At 41.5% G+C, this 18759-nt stretch overlaps 1 protein-coding gene across 1 annotated transcript in view; it reads left to right on the top strand.

Moving 5' to 3' along the window:
- LOC104147817 (A disintegrin and metalloproteinase with thrombospondin motifs 12) overlaps nt 1-18759 on the top strand; it is a 167444-nt gene that overhangs the window by 81027 nt on the left and 67658 nt on the right. The window contains exons 4-5 of the mRNA XM_068928564.1: nt 16299-16495; nt 18620-18703. Of these exons, the coding sequence (XP_068784665.1) occupies nt 16299-16495; nt 18620-18703 (281 nt within the window). The remainder of the gene's footprint in view (nt 1-16298; nt 16496-18619; nt 18704-18759) is intronic.

The following is an 18759-nucleotide window of genomic DNA, read 5'->3' on the forward strand; positions in this document are numbered from 1 at the left end:
TTCTAGGCGATCTGAGCCTGTCAGAGAGGAGAATGGGAAAGGAAGAGCAGTGGCAGAGAAGAAGTGAAGCCATCCGTGTCAGCTGAGACGTTATTTGCTGGGAGGGTGTTAGGATACACTTCATTTTGGAAGTGCAAGTCGGCTTTATTTATTCTCTAATCATGCCATGTGATCTGTTACTGTAGGTTTTATACCCCCTGGGAGGAGGAGAGGAACTGAGGCAGTAGTTCCTGCTGGGGCTGCAGGACTTAAGGTAGTTTTTAGCTCCCTGCTTGACGCCAGAAGACAGAGGCAGAGCTGAGTTTCCCTGATGTGGAAGTGGCTGCCTGGGGATGCATAAGCTACGGTGAATGAATGGCTTTGGGGGCCCTGCTGAGCTGTAGTCTCTGAGCGTAGTCTAGTTTTCCCTTGACTCTCAAGCAGGATTGGCAGCATGATTTGAATTTTGTGGTGTCTCAACCAGTCTGCTACAAGCAATTCACATCTATAGCATGTTGCAGTAATTTCTGTTCTGTTCAGTGTAAACCTACCTGTAGCTGAATTAGAAGAAAAAAAAAAAAAAGTTTGTAGAATGGGAGCACTGAAGAGTTCCCAGTAACGGAGATAACACGTAAAACGGCTAATGTAAATACTGAATTGGAGTTTCACCTCTGTTTTGCTAACAGCCAAGGGCCCTAGTCAGTCCCTCGCCCAAAGACTGGAACATTGCTAGCTGTGGAGACCTGCTGTTTGCTAACAGGGTTGTGGAGCATTTGGAAAGGACTGCTATGCTGCCTTGCTTTTTAAGATCTGAAAGTCTTTTCCAGTCCTGTTAGCGCATGCTGTCTCTTAACTGTGAGAAATTGTTTCTGGGAGGGGGGTGGGGGGAGAAAAGGAATGCATTTACCTGCATGGGCTAAATGCAATGTCAAAATGTAGCGCTCAAACCTTACAACAAAGCCTGGCAATTGAGGTACGGAAGGCTTACAGACCTTCTATTGAATTCCTTGGGTGATTGAAAAAGTTGTCTTTAAAAGTTAGCAGTGATAATCCAAACACTTGATGTTGGGTTTTAGAGTATTTTTGAATTTTTTCTTTTTCCTCCCTGGGTGTTTTGCTAACGTTTTGAATGGTGCATTGTCTTTGTGAGTACTGCTTGTAGTAATTCTACTGCTGATTTAAAATTTGGGGATATTTTCTGGGAATTTTTGAAAAAATGTGATTCTCTCTTCTTCTTTAGCAGGGAGTTAAGCTAAGATGTAGAAAAAAGGGAAATGTAGTACAGAATATTTTGTTAGTATTCTCCTGTTCTTTCATACTAAAAATCAGGATTTCAAGGCAGCTAAGGCTCAGTTTAAAAACTATTAGTTATAAAACCAGGAAATCCTTGTTGTCAGTGCTCAGTGGAACGATCTCATGTGTATTTTAGCAGATACTTCATTAATTTATATAAATAAATGCATTCTCATACATTTTTACTTAGTTACTTGGAACACAGGGGTCAAATTATTTCCTGAATCAGTCAGTTCTCCAATACTGAGCCAAACATCTGTCTAGAGCCGATTTTTGTTTGTTGTTGTTTTAAAATTCTGACCTGTTTCATCCTTGGACAGGAATTCGGTTCCTGTCTAATGTTTTATAAAGTGACTGTCATGTTACAGCTGGAGAAGTCTCTGAAATCCAGTCTTGAAAAGATATTTTTAGCCTAACGCTTGGATGACTTTCACATCTGGAAAAGTTAAGGTAGGTGGATCTGTCCTGTTGCAGTCCAGCAAAGGCTTACGTGGTGGCACTGGCAGAGCACAGAGGTGCCGGTTGGGTTGATTTCAGTTAAGTTCCCTAATTCCCATGCATGTGAGGTATCTAGTAACCTCTCCGTTGAACATCTTGAAGAAGAAAAGTTGAAGCGTGGCCCGGTTAAAGCAAGACATTTTGAAAGCTGAAATAAACTGTTATTTCTTAGAAATGTAAACAAACTTGAGTACCTGAACGATAAAATTACGCTAGAAATGTTACGCAGTGCCAAAATGTGTTGCTAAAACCTTACATTTCAAATATATAGGAGAGCCACAAAGGCAAGCTTTTTTTTTTTTTTTTTTTTTTTTTAAGAGATGCCAGTGGGATTCCAAATACTTGGTAGTGTGTTTTATGGTATCTCTCTTTATCCGTCAGGTAAGCGCTGAGCTGGCTTTTACTCTTGTACTGCAGCTCTGCAGATAATTGTGCCAACTGCTGTTGTTACACAGTGAGACCACAGTTGTGCTAATAAATGAAGTATGTCTGCGCTCTTTGGCTTTGCAGCCAAGTGGCACAGAACAGTCTGTGTCCATATGTTAAATTCGCTCCTAAAGCCTCCAAAACAGAGTGGCCACATCCCGACTACAGAGAAGGATTCCTGGCCTGTGTCCCCTCCTGTACCATGCTTGGGAACTGTTTGAGAGCGTGCTTGTCGGCCCCAGCTGAAGCCGTGGCAGGGACTGTCCCTGTTAATAGGGTGGGCAAACAACTTCCAGCGCCTGGGCGCGTTCCCTGCCCTGCTTAATTTGCTGGAGGTAGGCAGAGCTGTACAGTTTACAGCCTGATAGGGCAAGCTCTCATTTTATCCTTTTTTCGGTGAGAAGGAGTAGGCTTAAGAGTATGGAGTGCTGTTTTGTGCCATGAAGCTGCAGGAGCGGCTTTATATATCCTTGATACAGAAAGAGCAGGTCATCCGGAGAGGAACCAAGTCAGTGGTACATGTTCTGTGCCCTGGCAGGAGCATCTCACCTGGGGCAGTGAGGCTGCTGAGATCTGCTGACAGAGATGGCTTAGAAGGGTAAAGATACCATTCACAGAAAGCCAAAGGTGTTGGTGTTTCCTAGCTGAGGTTCAGGTGGGAATAGGGCCACTCTGTCGGAGTGGCGGAGTTCTTCGCTATTCCAAAATATAAAAGGTCGGAGTGAATAAGGACTGTCTCTCCGTGATTGAAATGCAGAAGCAAGCTTTCTGCAGTGATTTTTGCTTGCAGCTACTGAGGTTTGACCAGGGGGTTGTTTTTATTTAAAAAAAAAAAAAAAAGTTCGGCTCATTGGTCAAACTGGAAACCAAGAGGGATTTGAGTATAAGGGGGAAATGACAGGTATGTTGGGAGGCACTCTGAAACATGATATTTTGTGGCGAAAAACACAAGCACAATTGGAAAATTGTTTCAGGTTTAAAAGTGTTTTGTTCAGGCTCAAATGAACCATTTTCAATTCTTAGGCTTAAATGAAACATAGTTTTTATGTTCTATATGAACATAAAACGTATTTTATGTTCTTTATGAACTGTATTCAGTCTGAAGATGGTTACATAATTTAAGAAAAATCAAAAAGTCTCATTTTGAAAATGTTGAAGTGAAACATTTGGTTTTTATGGTGCGTCTTTGAATCAGTTTTATGGAATCACCACTAATTTGTGAATAGTTTTCATTGACCTGGATCTTTATTGTTGGTGACAAAAGTAGCAAACTGAAAAATGTCATGCAATTCTGGATGTTATCCATAAGCAAGAGTAGCATTTTCTTTGTCATTTGGCTCTACAACAGGAAAGACAACCAATTAAACATTGTAGTAATATCAGAAATGAACACTGTAATAATATTTTGACAAAAACTCTCCATGCTAATACATAGCAAATCAAGAGTGCTAGCCGTTACTAACTGCTAATAGTGTTTTTGAGCCTTTTTTTAGTTGCAGGATCAATTGGTTTGGGTAAGAAAATGTTGACTGTTTTGTACATATCAAATAAATGATATCCATATAAAAAGTAGGCTAAGCTTCGAGTGATCATGTTCTTATGTTATTGGCTTGCTCACGTGTAGAAATGTTAGGTTTTTTGGACTGTTTTGTAGCTACCTCATGGATCATCAGTGGTTTAAAAAAAAAAATACTGTAGAAGACTTCAGAAATGCTTGAACTGAAGGGGATCAGCATGAGTAGTTAAGACCATAGTGGACGTCACTGCTGAGTTTAACCTCTTGCCACGTTGTTTGCGTTCTGCTAACACACAAATGCCGTCAGTGTTTGTTCTCTTTTGTCTGAGTGAATGAAGCAAGTACTGGAATTATAAAGAGAAGTCAAAAGTAATGTCTTTTAAGGTGCTCTTGAAAATAATCGGCATGTATACAAAGCAATGGGATAAGCAGTCATAAAACGGATGTCCAGTGCTCTGGTAATATTACCCAAGTGCAAAGAACTGTGCAAAATTACTCTTCCTAGTAATTACAGCGGAGAAGGGAAGACTTGACTTCAACTTCCAGAAGTCAAGGGAAATAATGAAAAGGGAAGAACAAATTTGCTCAGTCTTTTAAACAGATAAGGTGATGGAGAAGCTAGTGAGAGTCAGTTAATACAGAATACTATTTAAATTTCTGTTTCTTTACAGAGCCTGTATAGACTGGGAGGCCTCCTCATGACAGCAAAATTTATACTGAGAAATGAAACTGCTTAGTTAACTATGAGAGGCTTCCTCAAAGCAATGACTCAGTAGCTGTTAGTTTTCCTATAGAGACTCAATATATAGAGATGCATTCATACAGAGTACCCACTGGGATGTCCCCCATGCATTTGGGACAGTTGAGGGAGATAGAGCTCATGTACTCATTGGTGACCTAAGCAGTTTTGATGCAACTTAGAGAACATGTTTGGGTCACTAAATATTCCTGGAGTCTGTTCTGTCCTCAGCCTGTCCATGTATATGGAAGTGTATCCTGTTCCATTATGTGCACTGAAGTGATTCATTGCATGGTTCCCCGAAGACCTGGTAGATACCGGCTCAAGCTTTTAACCCAGAGTCATAACCTTGAGTCTTGTGTTTTGTAATGTTCATGTCACAAATAAAACTGACAAAATTTACCACCTATAAAGCAATGCAAATGCTGGCTCACAGCTGAAAAAAATCTCTGCATGATTTAACTTTCTAGCTAAGTAGCTTATTAATTTGCAAGGTCAAAGAAGGTCTGAAAGGCACAACTGTCTGTTTTCTGGTTTTTGAATGCTTTGAAGATGTGGAGCTTCCTGGGAGATTAGCTGAGGAGCACTTTGTGAGCTGTCTTTGACCCAGAGCAAAGCAGGATGGAGGGAGTCAAGAGGGCACGTGCCAACAGCTGAGAGCAAGAGTAGGCCATAAAAATGGTGTGAGAGGTTAGGGACTCATCAGGTCTCTCACGGGAGCTGCAGCTGAGTCACACTCAGTGAAGGGTGCGGTTCGGGTCTTCAGGAGGGGAAGCTGGGGAAGAGGAATGCAGAGATTTGGCCAAGCAGGCAGGCAAAGGTGGGTGATGTGAAATAGCTTTAGTTCGACAGCCAGGCTTTTCACGAACAGTTGCAAACCAAACTGCTGAGATTCATTAGTTGCTATCTTGGAGGTTTCTTTATGAGGCTGAAAGTATGAGCTGGAGCAAGGTCGCAGCCCACAGGGAGGCTGCGTCCTCTTTTGGGACCACCCGGCAGGCTGGGTAACTGCAGCAGCAGTGGCGCTTCCCTGCTGCCGGTCTGTGCTTGCCTCTCACTTCCCATCCCTCTGCCAGAGGAGGCAGGAGCAGCTGATCCCAGCTGCTTCTGTACCGTTTCTAAGTGCAGAGGGAAGCAAGTGGCTATTTTTGCTATATTTACTGAAGGGAAATGATAATGAGTCAGATAGGAGTTCCTGTGTGAAGTGTGGGTTGAATCTTGGCATCCTAGAGGAGCAAAAAAGGGAGGCTTTCAAATCCCCCCATGTTTGTTCCGATTCTCCTGTACAGGGGAATATAAATAAGCAAAAACGTCAGTGCTGGGCATGTTGGTTTTATGGCAATTTTGTGCCATAAAACCAGGATTTTGTGCAGGATTTTGTGAAGAATCTGTGTGTGCAGGGAGGGTGTTTTGGTGTGGAGGAAGTCCTTACTCAGTGGTTGCAAGTTTGAAGAAAACAGTGTGGGAACGCTGGATGTATGGAGAAGCAGGCAGTCCTCCAAGGCAGGCAGGGAAAGCTGAAGCTGTTTGCAGAGAGTTGAGCAAGAGTAGAAGTGGGAGGGAGGTCTCCTGGTTTCCCTCCAGGGGAATCCCAAACCCTCCTGTTCTGCTCTGCAGCTGTGTCCCTTGTCAGACCCCAGCAAGCTTGCACCTTGGCTAGAGCACGGACCAGTACAGAGGGAAGCACGTGCTTAAGCCCTCAGGGCAGCGATATGCTACTATGACACCTCTCTTCTCTCTCGGCTCATGTTTTGGCTGGGGAGCAGAGCAAAATGCTTGTTGGGAGTTTGATAGATATCTGTCTCATGCAGAATTCAGTGTCTGAGGAAGAGGAGTCGCATAATGCTTCTGAAATAAAATGTTTACAGAGGGAAATGCACCAGTTTACTTAAAATCCCTGAATCAGCTGTGATTATGTTCAGTGACTCTTTTAAAGAGAGGATTGCAAATGTGCATCAGAGTTTTAGATTTAGTTAATGTTGTTAATTTAATTATATATAATGTAAGCGTATGTGCATAAGCTGACGAATGGCTTTTCTCCAAGAGGAGCAACTCTCCTCTATCCCTGTGGCACAGCATCCAGCCCCCCTCTAAGTACACAAGCTCATCGCAGCCCAGGAAGCAGAGTCCCCTCTGAAATGCCTCTTGCACCCCTGTAGCAAATGCCTGGGTTGCTACTCGGGTATCTTCAGAGAGCTAATGAGCACAATAGAGACCTATGCTCCCAATTTCTGGATACAGCTAGTTCATTACTGTCCTCCCGTTTATGCCTCTAAGATATTCCGCAAAATATGCATCCTTCCAGAGTTTCAACCTTTTCTTCCACCACTGAATGCTGCAACGTCTACACATACTTAGCTGCGGCGTACCAGCCTAAGGAACGCTGCAAGAATAAGATTCTTCTTGTAGCCTTTTAGTGTTAGTCTTATTCCTGACTTAAGCAAGCATAATGATGCCTAATCAACCACATATAAGCAGTTTGTTTTTATTCATTATAACGCAAATGAAACGTAAGGAACGTTAGTAGAAATTTTTGGGGTCTGATTCAAGAACTTGTGGATGCTGTTCGGTTAACTTCCATTGGAAAGCAGATCAGCCCTGACAACGTGGAGCCATCTACATGAAGATGTCGCGTTTAGTTTTTGCCTTCATTTCATGCAAGTGAATTTTCCTACAGATGCATAAAAAGAAGCAAAATATTAATAAAGGCCATATGATTAAATTCTCATTTGTATCCTATTAGCTCCCAATCTAAATTTTTCTTTCAATGATTCTTTAATTATATAGTTACAGACATTAAGGCATTGACATAATTTATTGGGAGTTTTTAATTTACAAGATTGCTTTGCATTGAAATATACTTTTCTAGAAGATACTTGTCTTCTCCCATCAAGTGAAAACTGAGTTGTACTGCACATTAAATTATTTCCAAATGCTGATTTACTAAGTACTGGATTGAATTCATGAAAAAGTCGCCTTGTTTTTCTAATCCATCACATTAATATTAATCAGCAAAACAAGAGGGGCCAGCCACTAAAGTTACTAAGTGAGTGAACATGGAAAGTTCAAGCCACATTGAATAACGTGGTCATAAAGCCGCATCTTATGCAGCTATAGTTTTTTGTTGTCCCTGAAGTGTTTTGCTCTTATGTGCAGCCTTGACCAAAGTGTGGTCGCTAAATGTGAAGGGAATAATTAATCCACCGCTTCTAGATACTTCACCATCTTGTAAATGTTAATATCTAGGGGAAGTCAGACACAAAACAGGCAGTTTAGGAGTTCACTAAAATAAACATTAAACGCTAACGTTATGGATCACAGAATCACAGAATCGTTTAGGTTGGAAGGGACCTCTGGAGATCATCTAGTCCAACCTCCCTGCTCCAGCAGGGTCTCCTAGAGCATATTGCCCAGGATCACATCCAGACGGCTTTTGAATATCTCCAGCGAAGGAGACTCCACCACCTCTCTGGGCAACCTGTTCCAATGCTCTGTCACCCTCACAGTGAAGAAGTTTTTCCTCAGGTTCAGATGGAACTTCCTGTGGTTCAGTTTCTGCCCATTGCCTCTTGTCCTGTTGCTGGGCACCACGGAGAAGAGGCTGGCCTCATCCTCTTGACACTCCCCCTTCAGATACTTGTACACATTTATGAGATCGCCTCTCAATCTTCTCTTCTCCAGGCTGAACAGGCCCAGCTCTTGCAGTCTTTCTTCATAGGAGAGATGCTCCAGCCCTCTAATCATCTTGGTAGCCCTCCGCTGGACTCTCTCCAGTAGGGCCATGTCTCTCTTGTCCTGGGGAGCCCAGAACTGGACACAGTACTCCAGGTGAGGCCTCACCAGGGCTGAATAGAGGGGCAGGATCACCTCCCTTGACCTGCTGGCAACACTCTGCCTAATGCACCCTAGGATCCCATTGGCCTTCTTGGCCACAAAGGCACACTGCTGGCTCATGTTTAACTTGTTGTCCACCAGCACTCCCAGGTCCTTCTCGGCAGAGCTACTTTCCAACAGGTCAGTCCCCAGCCTGTACTGGTGCATGGGATTATTCCTGCCTAGGTGCAGGACCTTGCACTTGCCTTTGTGGAACTTCACGAGGTTCCTCTCCGCCCACCTCTCCAGCCTGTCCAGGTCCCTCTGAATGGCAGCACAGTCTTCTGGTGTGTTAGCCTCTCCCCCCAGTTTAGTATCATCAGCAAACTTGCTGAGGGTGCACTCTGTCCCTTCCTCCAGGTCATTGATGAATATATTGAACAAGACTGGGCCCAGGACTGACCCCTGGGGGACACCACTAGCCACAGGCCTCCAACTTGACTCTGCGCCATTCACCACAACCCTCCGAGCTCGGCCATCCAGCCAGTTCTCAAGCCACCTCACCGTCCACTCATCTAGCCCACACTTCCTGAGCTTACCTAGGAGGATGTGATGGGAGACAGTGTCAAAAGCCTTGCTGAAGTCCAGAAAGACAACATCCACTGCTCTGCCCTCATCTACCCAGCCAGTCATTCTGTCATAGAAGGCTATCAGATTGGTCAAGCATGATTTCCCTTTGGTGAATCCATGCTGACTACTCCTGATCACCTTCTTGTCTTCCAGATGCTTAGTGGAGAAACTCTAATCTTACGGAGACTTAAGTACGTGCATAAATACGACCAGTTCCATCAGGATTAGTGAAGTTCTGTTGAACTGAAAGATGGCAATCTGATGTTTCATGCTGTTTTTATTCACAGATTATTTCTAGCTATACTTATCACATAATTATTACAGTAATACTCTACTGCAGCTTGGAGGGAGTTTCAAAGTCTTTGGGTTTTATAGCTGCTGCATATGTCCTGTTAATTAGCAACTACTTTTTACTAGTTAGAAGTTTGTTTTTTTTTTTAAAGCATTACTTTTCCTGATAGGAAAAGGTAAGATTATTTTACCCTGCAGCTTCTATTCTTTTTCATTTTTAACTATCCTGGCTGTCTTGTATTCATGTGGGCAGTATATATATAAATAAATAAATAAATAAATATATATATATATATATATATATATAGTGTGGTACTATGGCAAGAAAAAATGCTAGAGTTAAGAAGGAGGGAGCAAGCTTTTTCCATCAAGAAAATTTGAAAATTTGAATTTGGAATTGTTTTGCCTTGAGTTCACCACCGAGGGGGGGGAAAAAAAAAAGTAGAAGATTCAGACAGAAGGAAAATCTTAGTTGTAAAACATACGCAGGCAGCTCTAGATATAGATGTTTCCCACTACGTTGTTCTCTGTACACCTCCTGATGCCAGTGGCTCAGGACATTTATAGTTCTGTCCTTCCAGCCTATGTCGTAATGAGCAGCAGATGCTTGTCAGCAGCATCTGATTCAGTGCATCAGTCATCAAAGATCCAATTTTAGCTTCATTCTACATAGAGTGACTCCACTGCTTGATACTTCATATTTTTGACAGCAGGAATGTTGATGTTAAACAAAGCTTGCAGAGATGCAAGTTTTCTTTCTCTGTGTTTATTTCTGTTGAGTCTTCATGGGGTTTTGTTGAGTCTTCATGGAGTGGTCTTTGTTGGTCTTGGGGCTTGTCAACATGGGGAAATATGTGATTAAATAGCTGTAATAGTTCCCTGTGTGAACACTGTTGTTTGATGTTCAGAAAGCATTTGTGTGATTTAGCTTAGTCCGTTCAGAAATGTTCAAAAGGAGCTGATTTGGATACCTGTTCTGTTTTTAAATTTACATTCTTTCTTCCTTGTTTTACAACAGCTTTTCTGTGTACTGTATGAGTCCTTACTCTTATACTATTAGCATTCAAACTTGCCTTTATTCTGCCTTATTTTTTTCAGCAGAGAGCTAGAAAAGGCGAAAGAGTTCACTTATTTTACTTGCTTTTCTGAGTTTGTATATTAGTAGGAAGTTCTTACAGTAACTCAGATGTTAGAGCAGTGATACGGTGCAGCTCAAGACAACATATGTTGCTAGCTACCAGTCTGCTGCATTTTAGAACAGAGCAAGCTAGGAATTTGTTGACCAAATATACCAGCTCACCAGTATTGCAGATGGTCATAGGAAAGGGTAGGTTTTTATAAATATTGCTGCCTTCCTGCCTAGAAGGCAGGAGACAGACCTCTGATGTTGGAGCTGCACGGAGTCTTGGACAGTTCAACCCAAATCCTATGCTGTGCCTGCTGGCTCAGCGTGGGCAAGAGTCTGTGCAGGCTGCTGGCTGCATAGACCAGCAGCAATCTGAATTGTTGTTGGCCATGGGACGAGGAGAGGCAGCCGTGGCCATAGAGGCTCTCCTTACTAGCCCTGTCAGGAACGAGATGCGTGGTCTTCCCAGCCCTGGCTGTTGGAGCACTGAGGGGGACCTGGTGTCATCTGTCTGCCACCAGCTCCTGCAGCCCTGTGCTTTCAGGGTACGTGGCTCCTGGCCTTAGTGGCATTTTGGTACAGGGCTTACCAGACTGGAAGGGCTGGGCAGAAGCCTGTGCTGACGTAGGCACCTCTTCTCCCTGTAGAGATGGGGAAGGTTACTGTTTATGGGTTAAAACCACAAAAAAACAGTGTGCCATTTGGGGAGCTACCTCAGTTAGCCACTGAAAAATGCTGACCAGGTGTATGTCTCACCCTCTACCGTCTCACCCTGTACCTCTTTCAAAGATACAGGCACCTTGCCTTGGATCACCCCTGTCAGAAATGGAGATGCAGACCCTAGAGCCAAACGTGCTGTCTTTCACAAAACATGAGTGAAGGAGGAGAACAACAGCTGCCTTCTTTGTCCAGAAGCGTGGTGGCTAGAGCACTTTCCTTGGACGTTCCCAAGACCTTTATTAGATCTAACTCAAAGGTTATTGGATAATGTTCACTTTTCATAAAACTGTGCTGATTTCTTTTGTCATAATTTTTATTAGCTGAGTCACTCCTCAGCCTTTCCTTTATTTAGTCTACAGCTGGACTGTCTTCTGTATTCCTTTTAGCGCTAGGTTAATCTCTGTTATTAGTGATGATTTCATGTTTATTCCTGTCCCATTATACAGTGACTGGGTTGCAATGCTTACTGACTCTTTGAATAACTCGCTACTTCTCCAAAACTATGATCTGCATGTTTATGGATTTTTAGGAAAAAATTCAAGGAGTGAGGGTTATGAGAATAACCATGATGCAAAAGCTCCTGAACAGTGTGGGATTTATTATTCTAGTATCCCTAGCATTTTTCATACCTTGCATCTGGAGAGCTAGCATTTTGACTGTGAATAATATGGAGTGGTAAAAATGAAAGAGCTCTTGCACAAGGAGAAAGGAGATGAGGATAGAAAGCGAAGATATAAATCCATGCTATTGTATTATGTCTGACAGTCTTCAGACATAGGCTTCACTCTCTCCTCCTGGGAATTTACAGACATTTTTACCTTGCCTCTTTAAAGTGCCCTCTGTTTCTTCAAAGGTATTGAAAGTGGCTCTGTGAAGTTATCACCTTGAGGTCTCCTTGCCTTGCACTGTATGCTGCTTGCATTATTCTATGAGCAATATCTGCAGGAAATAGAGGTGAAAAAGAGCTTTGAAAGGGAGATTCTATAGAGTGCCTTTAAGTGAGGTTAGACATACCTGTTCTTTAAGGGGCTTTGGAGGGGAAAAAAAAATACCCCAATTGTACAAAAAACCTCCAATCAAGCAAAATTCTGAGCAGATGTAGTGTTCAAATGGAAGAATTTAAGTGTTTTTTATAGTGAAGCTATCAATGTTGCTGTTTAAAGATTAGAAAGCTCTTTCTTTAGAGGAGCTAATAAAATAATGATATAATTCTGTTGTCATCTAATGACAAATTAAGTTGATTTACTAAAAGAGAGGATGTAACTTTCCTACATAAAAGCTATGCATCATTAACCTGTGCTGTAGAAGTTGTTATGCTACTATTTTTCACACACAGTTTTGGCTTACAGATAACAAAAATCCTTCTTTGTAACCAAGAGTTAAGGGTACTGTATGTTGAGTTAGAGAGATGGCATTTTTATGAATAGTGTCAGGGACATTCTTTATTTTTCAGTAAAAAAAAAAAAAATTTGGACTTTGGGTTATTAAGAAAACAAAACTGTTGGCTGAAATTTTTCAACCAATTCTAACTGGAAGTTGATGAAATCTTTTCATCTACTCCAACTTCTGCTGGATACTCAGTGATATGGCTGGATATCACATATGACCTGTGTAACACTGTATGTGACCTATTTGCCTGGATCAGATTTTTTAATAAAAAGCCTGATATCTGCAAAATTTTTTTTGACAATAGATGGAATACTTCTGCTTGAATTTCATGCAGTTTATTAGCTGAGTCCCTTACCAACCTACTTTTTACTTGGTCTTGGACTATCCTGTGTATCCTTTCAGCACCACCTTTGTTTCTGTTGCTACTGATTCCAAAACTATACCTATAGTTTATCTCTTTTTCAGACATTCACAGAAACCCTCAGGGTTCAGGTATTTTCTCTCTTCTTCTTGTGGAATATTCTCTGGTCAGCATTTATCATGGAAGGATGTGGGGAAGAAGTCTTTCTCTCTTGGCTAGTCCTGGACTTCAGGTCCAGGCTTCAGGTCAGGGTTTCCGTTCCTGGAGAACAGAGAGCCTGTAACTTATCAGCTAAGCAGAAATCATTTGCAACACTTCACTAATTTAAGGTTAAAAGAAAGTGAGTTTATTTTGCTTCAGAATGAAAAGCTTAATAAAGCACCTATCATTTGTGGAGGAGTAACAGCAGAAATAGAACCACACTTTATAATGGCTGCAATTCAGTCCTTAGGTGAGTCCCTTGTTGTGGGTAGTGCCTGCACTGGAAGGGATCATCACTGAGGAGAGAGTTTTGTCTGAGGCACCCTCTTGTTCCCTGGCGTTCATTTTCACAACTCAGGTCTAGAGCTTCTGAGGTTTTGCAGCAATTCATAGCCTCATACTTAACTGGGATGTTACTTCTCCACGCTTTTCCCTGAGGGTTGTTCACTGCTGCAGTCTGACTGGCTTTAAATATTTTTATCTCCCTTGGGTGGGTACAGAGCTATCACCTGTCCCAACAATAAGCAAAACTCCTTGTTAGATGCAAATACAAGCTCGACAGCCGATGTGATGTTTCCTTTGGCTGGAAACAAATCACTTAGCTAGCAGCCTGACCGAAATCTTCTGTTCAGGTAGCTGTATAGAAGGTTTTTCTTTGGTTTTTTCAAGGTGTTTTATACTTAGATACTGAAAACTGCACTTCATTTAAAAAAAAAAAAAAAAAAGGTTGAAAGCCACACGAACATACAAAACGGAGCAATGAATGCAGCAATGAATGCCTGATAGAGGCAACTATTAAGATAACTGGAGAAGCTTGGGGGTGACAGCAGGAGTGTTGCTGCAGCCTGGCTTTGTGGGGTTGCCTTGGGAGTTATAGCAGTGGTAGACCATTCTTCTACCCTTGAAAAAACAAAAATGAAAAAAAAAAAGAATTTTTTTTCTTATACAGCAAAATATGTCCTATATGTAAAAGGAGCTAGTTTTCCATGCAGCTCATTCTTCAGGATTAAGATACAAAGATGCAAGCCTCTCGTTGTGTTCCTTGGCTTGGTGGGAAGGGAACTTTCTTCATCGACTAACTTCTTTACTAGTTGACGTATCTACAGATACAGTCTGTGTTAGTGCATCGGTTGACAATGACAAATGATTTGGGTTGGTAATCACAAGGGAAATCAATATAGTTATGCTTTTATTGTTACAGTGTATAGATAGTAAAAATAGAAGCTTACGGGTTTATTTGAATGTTTATGTTATTCAGACTTCTCTTACATTCAGTCAATTTTTATACTGTTTGCCTTCTCAAGAAGGTCAAAAATCTTACTGTTTGTGTCCAAGTAGAACATTAATCATCTTTTAAAATGCAAACACCGGTTTACACAAAAAAAGGAAATTTACTTACAGCTATTATTTATTAATTTATTATATTCTGGATCCACAATATGGAACACTGACATCCTGCATAGTATATTAATTCAGCTTGGTACAGTATACTTTGAAAGGCTATCTAAGGAGGTAGAGATTTCCGTTTACTAGAATGAACCAGGTTGGGGTAACTGTATGTTTGTGTGCTTCTCAGTGCTAGGTGCCTGGTGCTATCTGAAGTCTTTAAATGGTGCTGCAGGGCAATGCTAACTGGTAATAATGTGTGTTAACTAATGGAGCGGTTGTGTAATGCACACTTGTGTATTGCAGCTCAGTTCTAAATGGGAGTGATGTAGCTGCTGTAGTTTTGATTATTAAAATGGCATATTCCAATTTTATGATGTATTATCAGTACCAGCATTTATTTTTCTAGGCAACTTTCAGAATGACCTCAGAAAGCCCATTTCTAAAGACCTGTGCATCCCCTGCTGGATGTGTACTATAAGCCAAGATACCAAGCACCTTTTATGCTAACAGATGTGTTGTACACATCATTAATAGTCAAATGGTGCCACATGTTGTAGATGCTTAATCCCTCGTGATACCTTCTGGCTGAACGTAGTTAGGTCTTCTAAAGTGCAAACAGTGCATTCATGACACAAGTGTAACATCATCTGCTGGTGTGAACCCAGGAGTTTGAAATCTAGCTGCCAAGTCATCCATCCATCAAGGGAAGAGTGGTCTGGGTAACGGTCCCTCAGCGCTCACTGGTGCTGGAAGATGGAGGTGATGCTGGATAACTGTACCCTGCTGCTCTGTAGTGTTGGGAGGTGCAGGTGATGCTGAACAGGCTGTGAGCACTTTGAGGCAGGAGCCAACCTCCCAGCCAACAGATGTGCAGTCTACAGTAAAGACATCCTATTCAGCAAAGGAGATGCCAAAGGACTTCTGCAATATCTGTCAAAATAGCAAGCATTCCCGTTCCTTCCTAGGACTCGGGGAATCCCGGTACCCACATAAGTATTTCTCTGGCTTCCTGGCTGGAAAAATGCAACTAGTTGCTGTTGAACGGCATCTCTCACCTCCTTTTCAGGCCTAGGTGTATTTACATTCCCAGTATTTTCCTATTAACACAGCCAGCAGGCACTCAAAGCTAGAGTGAAGGGAGAGTAATTAGCCCCACTGAGCGTAGTACACGGTTGCTAGCAATTTTAGGGAGCAAAGAGCACTTTCTGAAAGGATTTAGATGCATAGATCCCAAAACTACAGTGGAAGCAGGAAGTTTCTCACCTGTCAGTCAGACAACATGACACACATGGCTGAGGAACCTGTAGCCGTATGCCTCCTTGGTATTTAGATGACATCTGCTGGTGAAGCGTTGTTGCTCTTCGGGGATTCTGTGGTGATATTTTCCATGCACAGAACAAATGGCATGTACTTAGCTTAATTTACTGTACCATTGAGAATAAGAGTGGCATGTGGAAAAAGTGTATCCCTTATCTGAAACTATGAACTAGTTTTGTTAGAAAGTTCTGAACCAAAGCAGAGCAGAAATTCCTTGAAAAAGGCATCCTCAATTTGTTATCGTTGTTTGTTTTTGTTGTTGTTTTTGTTTAGCTTAGTTCTGTGTCTAGCATCTTAATCTCTGGTCTTTTGAGTGAGGGTAGCTCTTGGATACATATTTTAGAGCCCTGTTTAGTCCATCCTTGGAGATGCTCAGCACTTTACTGGGGAGAGCCCTCCGCCTGCTGATAGCACTTTGTAGTTGGTCCTGCTTTGAGCAGATCAGGTAGGTGTCAGCCAGAAGTCCCTTCCAGCTCGTGGTCCAGCGAACTCAACTGTCCCATGATTTTGCAATGCTGCCATTCTATCTACAATTAGTACAGCCATAAACTTAGAACATAAATCAGGCTTGAAAATGTTTTGAAATCTATGTTGCTTGTTACCTTTCCAGATACCTTCAGCTTTTTCCAAAACCAAGAGCGTCAGAGGGAGAGATGGGAACGAAATCACATGGCTGTCAGAAAGGTTTCTCGGCGCTCTGTCAGCAAGGAACGATGGGTGGAGACGCTTGTAGTTGCAGACAGTAAGATGGTTGAATATCATGGAAGTGACCATGTGGAATCGTATATCCTCACCATAATGAATATGGTATATACAGTGTTTTCTTTTTTTTTTGTTAGATGAGTGAAGCTAACTTTAATTTATGTTACTAATCACCCTGAAACATCTGTGACATTGGTTCTGTGACGCTGGTTCACTGAAAGAAATAGAATATCTTTCATATATTTTCATTAAAACTATCTTTTAAGCCTCTTTATTTTTCTTTTTATTTTGCATGAATATGATTTTCCTCTGTGGATTTTAAGTGTGAGAGTAGCTTTTACAATTCTTAGTCATGAGGACTGTATTACATAGCTATAAATTCCAGCGCTAATTTTCATTCCACTGAAATTACTGTTTTTGAATCTCCTGCCTCCCTTGCAGCCTGCTCTCGTTGATGATTTAGGTTTAGCAGTTGTAATAGTAGAGAAGTGCTATGATTTTAAGCATAGGAATTCTTTTGCCTGTCTGCAAATGAGAGGCACCCCAGAGCCCCCTGGAAATTGTAGTAATTTTGAGTTCTGTTCTAGCATTATGAAGGTAGTTCAGTTTAGAGAGATATGCTTTTATTACAGTTCAGCCGGGACAATTAGTATGTAGTTTGGTACCTAACAAAAATGATTTGATTACTTGTATAACTGATACTCAGGTTTTTTCAAATGATTATTTTCTTTCTGTCACTTCCATTGCAGACTTGAAAAATTACTTTTTTTCCCAGACAAGCAGTACAGTATCCTGCCTCTAATAAAGTCCACATTAAAAGAAAAAAGTTTAATTTTTAATGTGTCCTTGTGTGGCAAGTCCCAAAATATATTGACCCAAGAAAAATAATAGCGTTTCATGGTGCTGTCTACAGCTCATGTTTTATGTTATTATTTATATCATAGTAGGCATTAGCCTTGCAGAGTCTGCTGAGGATATCTTCTCCTATGTCCTTCTCATCTTACTCATATGTTATATCTATGAAATAAATGACAATGTAAATTCTAGCCATGATATTTGATCTGTCCCTTGTGTTTATACAATATATGCCTGGCTATGTGCTGAGTCATCTGGCTAGCTAGTGAGGCAATGAGCCTTAGCAAACAAACACCAGGCTGATTTGACTGCGTAAGGTTTTGTCCATGCCGGGACAGTACGTGGAATAAAACCTTATCATTCTCAGACTCAGGAACAGGTATTACCATTTTCTCTGCAATCTGTACCCGAGATGTTAAGGTTACCCACAGTGATTCAATTTCCAGTCTAATACCATGAAAAAACCCATATCTAAGTGAAAAAGGCTCATATCTAAGTCAGACCGTGGGACTCAAAAGCAGAATTTCCACTTTGTCTCGGTAATGCTTCCTTTAATGGTCTTCTCCAAAACACAAACACAGTCTATTTTATCTGTTCGTATTTCTTGTGATGTGTGAGCTATTTCATACAGCGAGATTCTGGCTATCTCCTTTTCTGGTTTCCCTTTTTCCTGCCTAGTTTGACATCGCTACAATATTACTGTATTTCATTTGAGATAAGCTTTTGTTGAGTTCAATTCTTGTCTTAATGTTTTGCTCTTTTTTTGTGTGGATTCATTATCTTTCCTTTTCCTCTTTGCATCCTCTTCTGTGCTGTGAGAACACGACTGTATCCATCATTTAACTGATAACCTTTTGCTTAATACTGACTTCCTTTTGCTTTGCTGTGGCAGAAGCTGCTGCTTATCAAGTCAAAACATGAAGATTTGATATGCTGCTCTTTTGCACCCTGAGTGGACCTCTCCGTTAGTGTTGAGTGATGGTAGATGTTGCTTTCTTTTCTGCTGATATTAGTCAAGAACTCTGAAGTGACAGTCAGGAATGCAGACCCAAAGGTATTGAGTTCTTCTACCAGAGAAGTGGACGTAAAATAATCTTGGATGTGGAAGTCTCTGCTTTTGCTCCTTAAATTAGCAACTTCTGCCAAATCCTGTATCTTCACTCATTTGGCAGAGCTGCCTATTGCAATAGTTTGTAACATTTGTTGCATTTCAGTAAACGTTCAGTGAAGTGTGTTGAGGATAAAACCAAACAAAGAAAACCCCGACACTCAAAGGTGGACAGTGAGCTTCAAGTAAATCTCATATTTTCTCTCTGAAGTTCTGTTCTACTCTAGAGGATTCAGTTAATCTCATACCTCCTGGCTCTGGCACAGGTCACAGGGCTGTTCCATGATCCAAGCATTGGCAATGCAATTCACATTGTGCTGGTCCGGCTCATCCTCTTTGAGGAGGAAGAGGTAAGGTTTTTGTTTTCCTCAAAATGTCAGTGAAGAAACTTGGGATTTCAGTGCAT

Source organism: Struthio camelus, chromosome Z (assembly GCF_040807025.1).
Source record: "Struthio camelus isolate bStrCam1 chromosome Z, bStrCam1.hap1, whole genome shotgun sequence".
Lineage (NCBI taxonomy): Eukaryota > Metazoa > Chordata > Aves > Struthioniformes > Struthionidae > Struthio > Struthio camelus.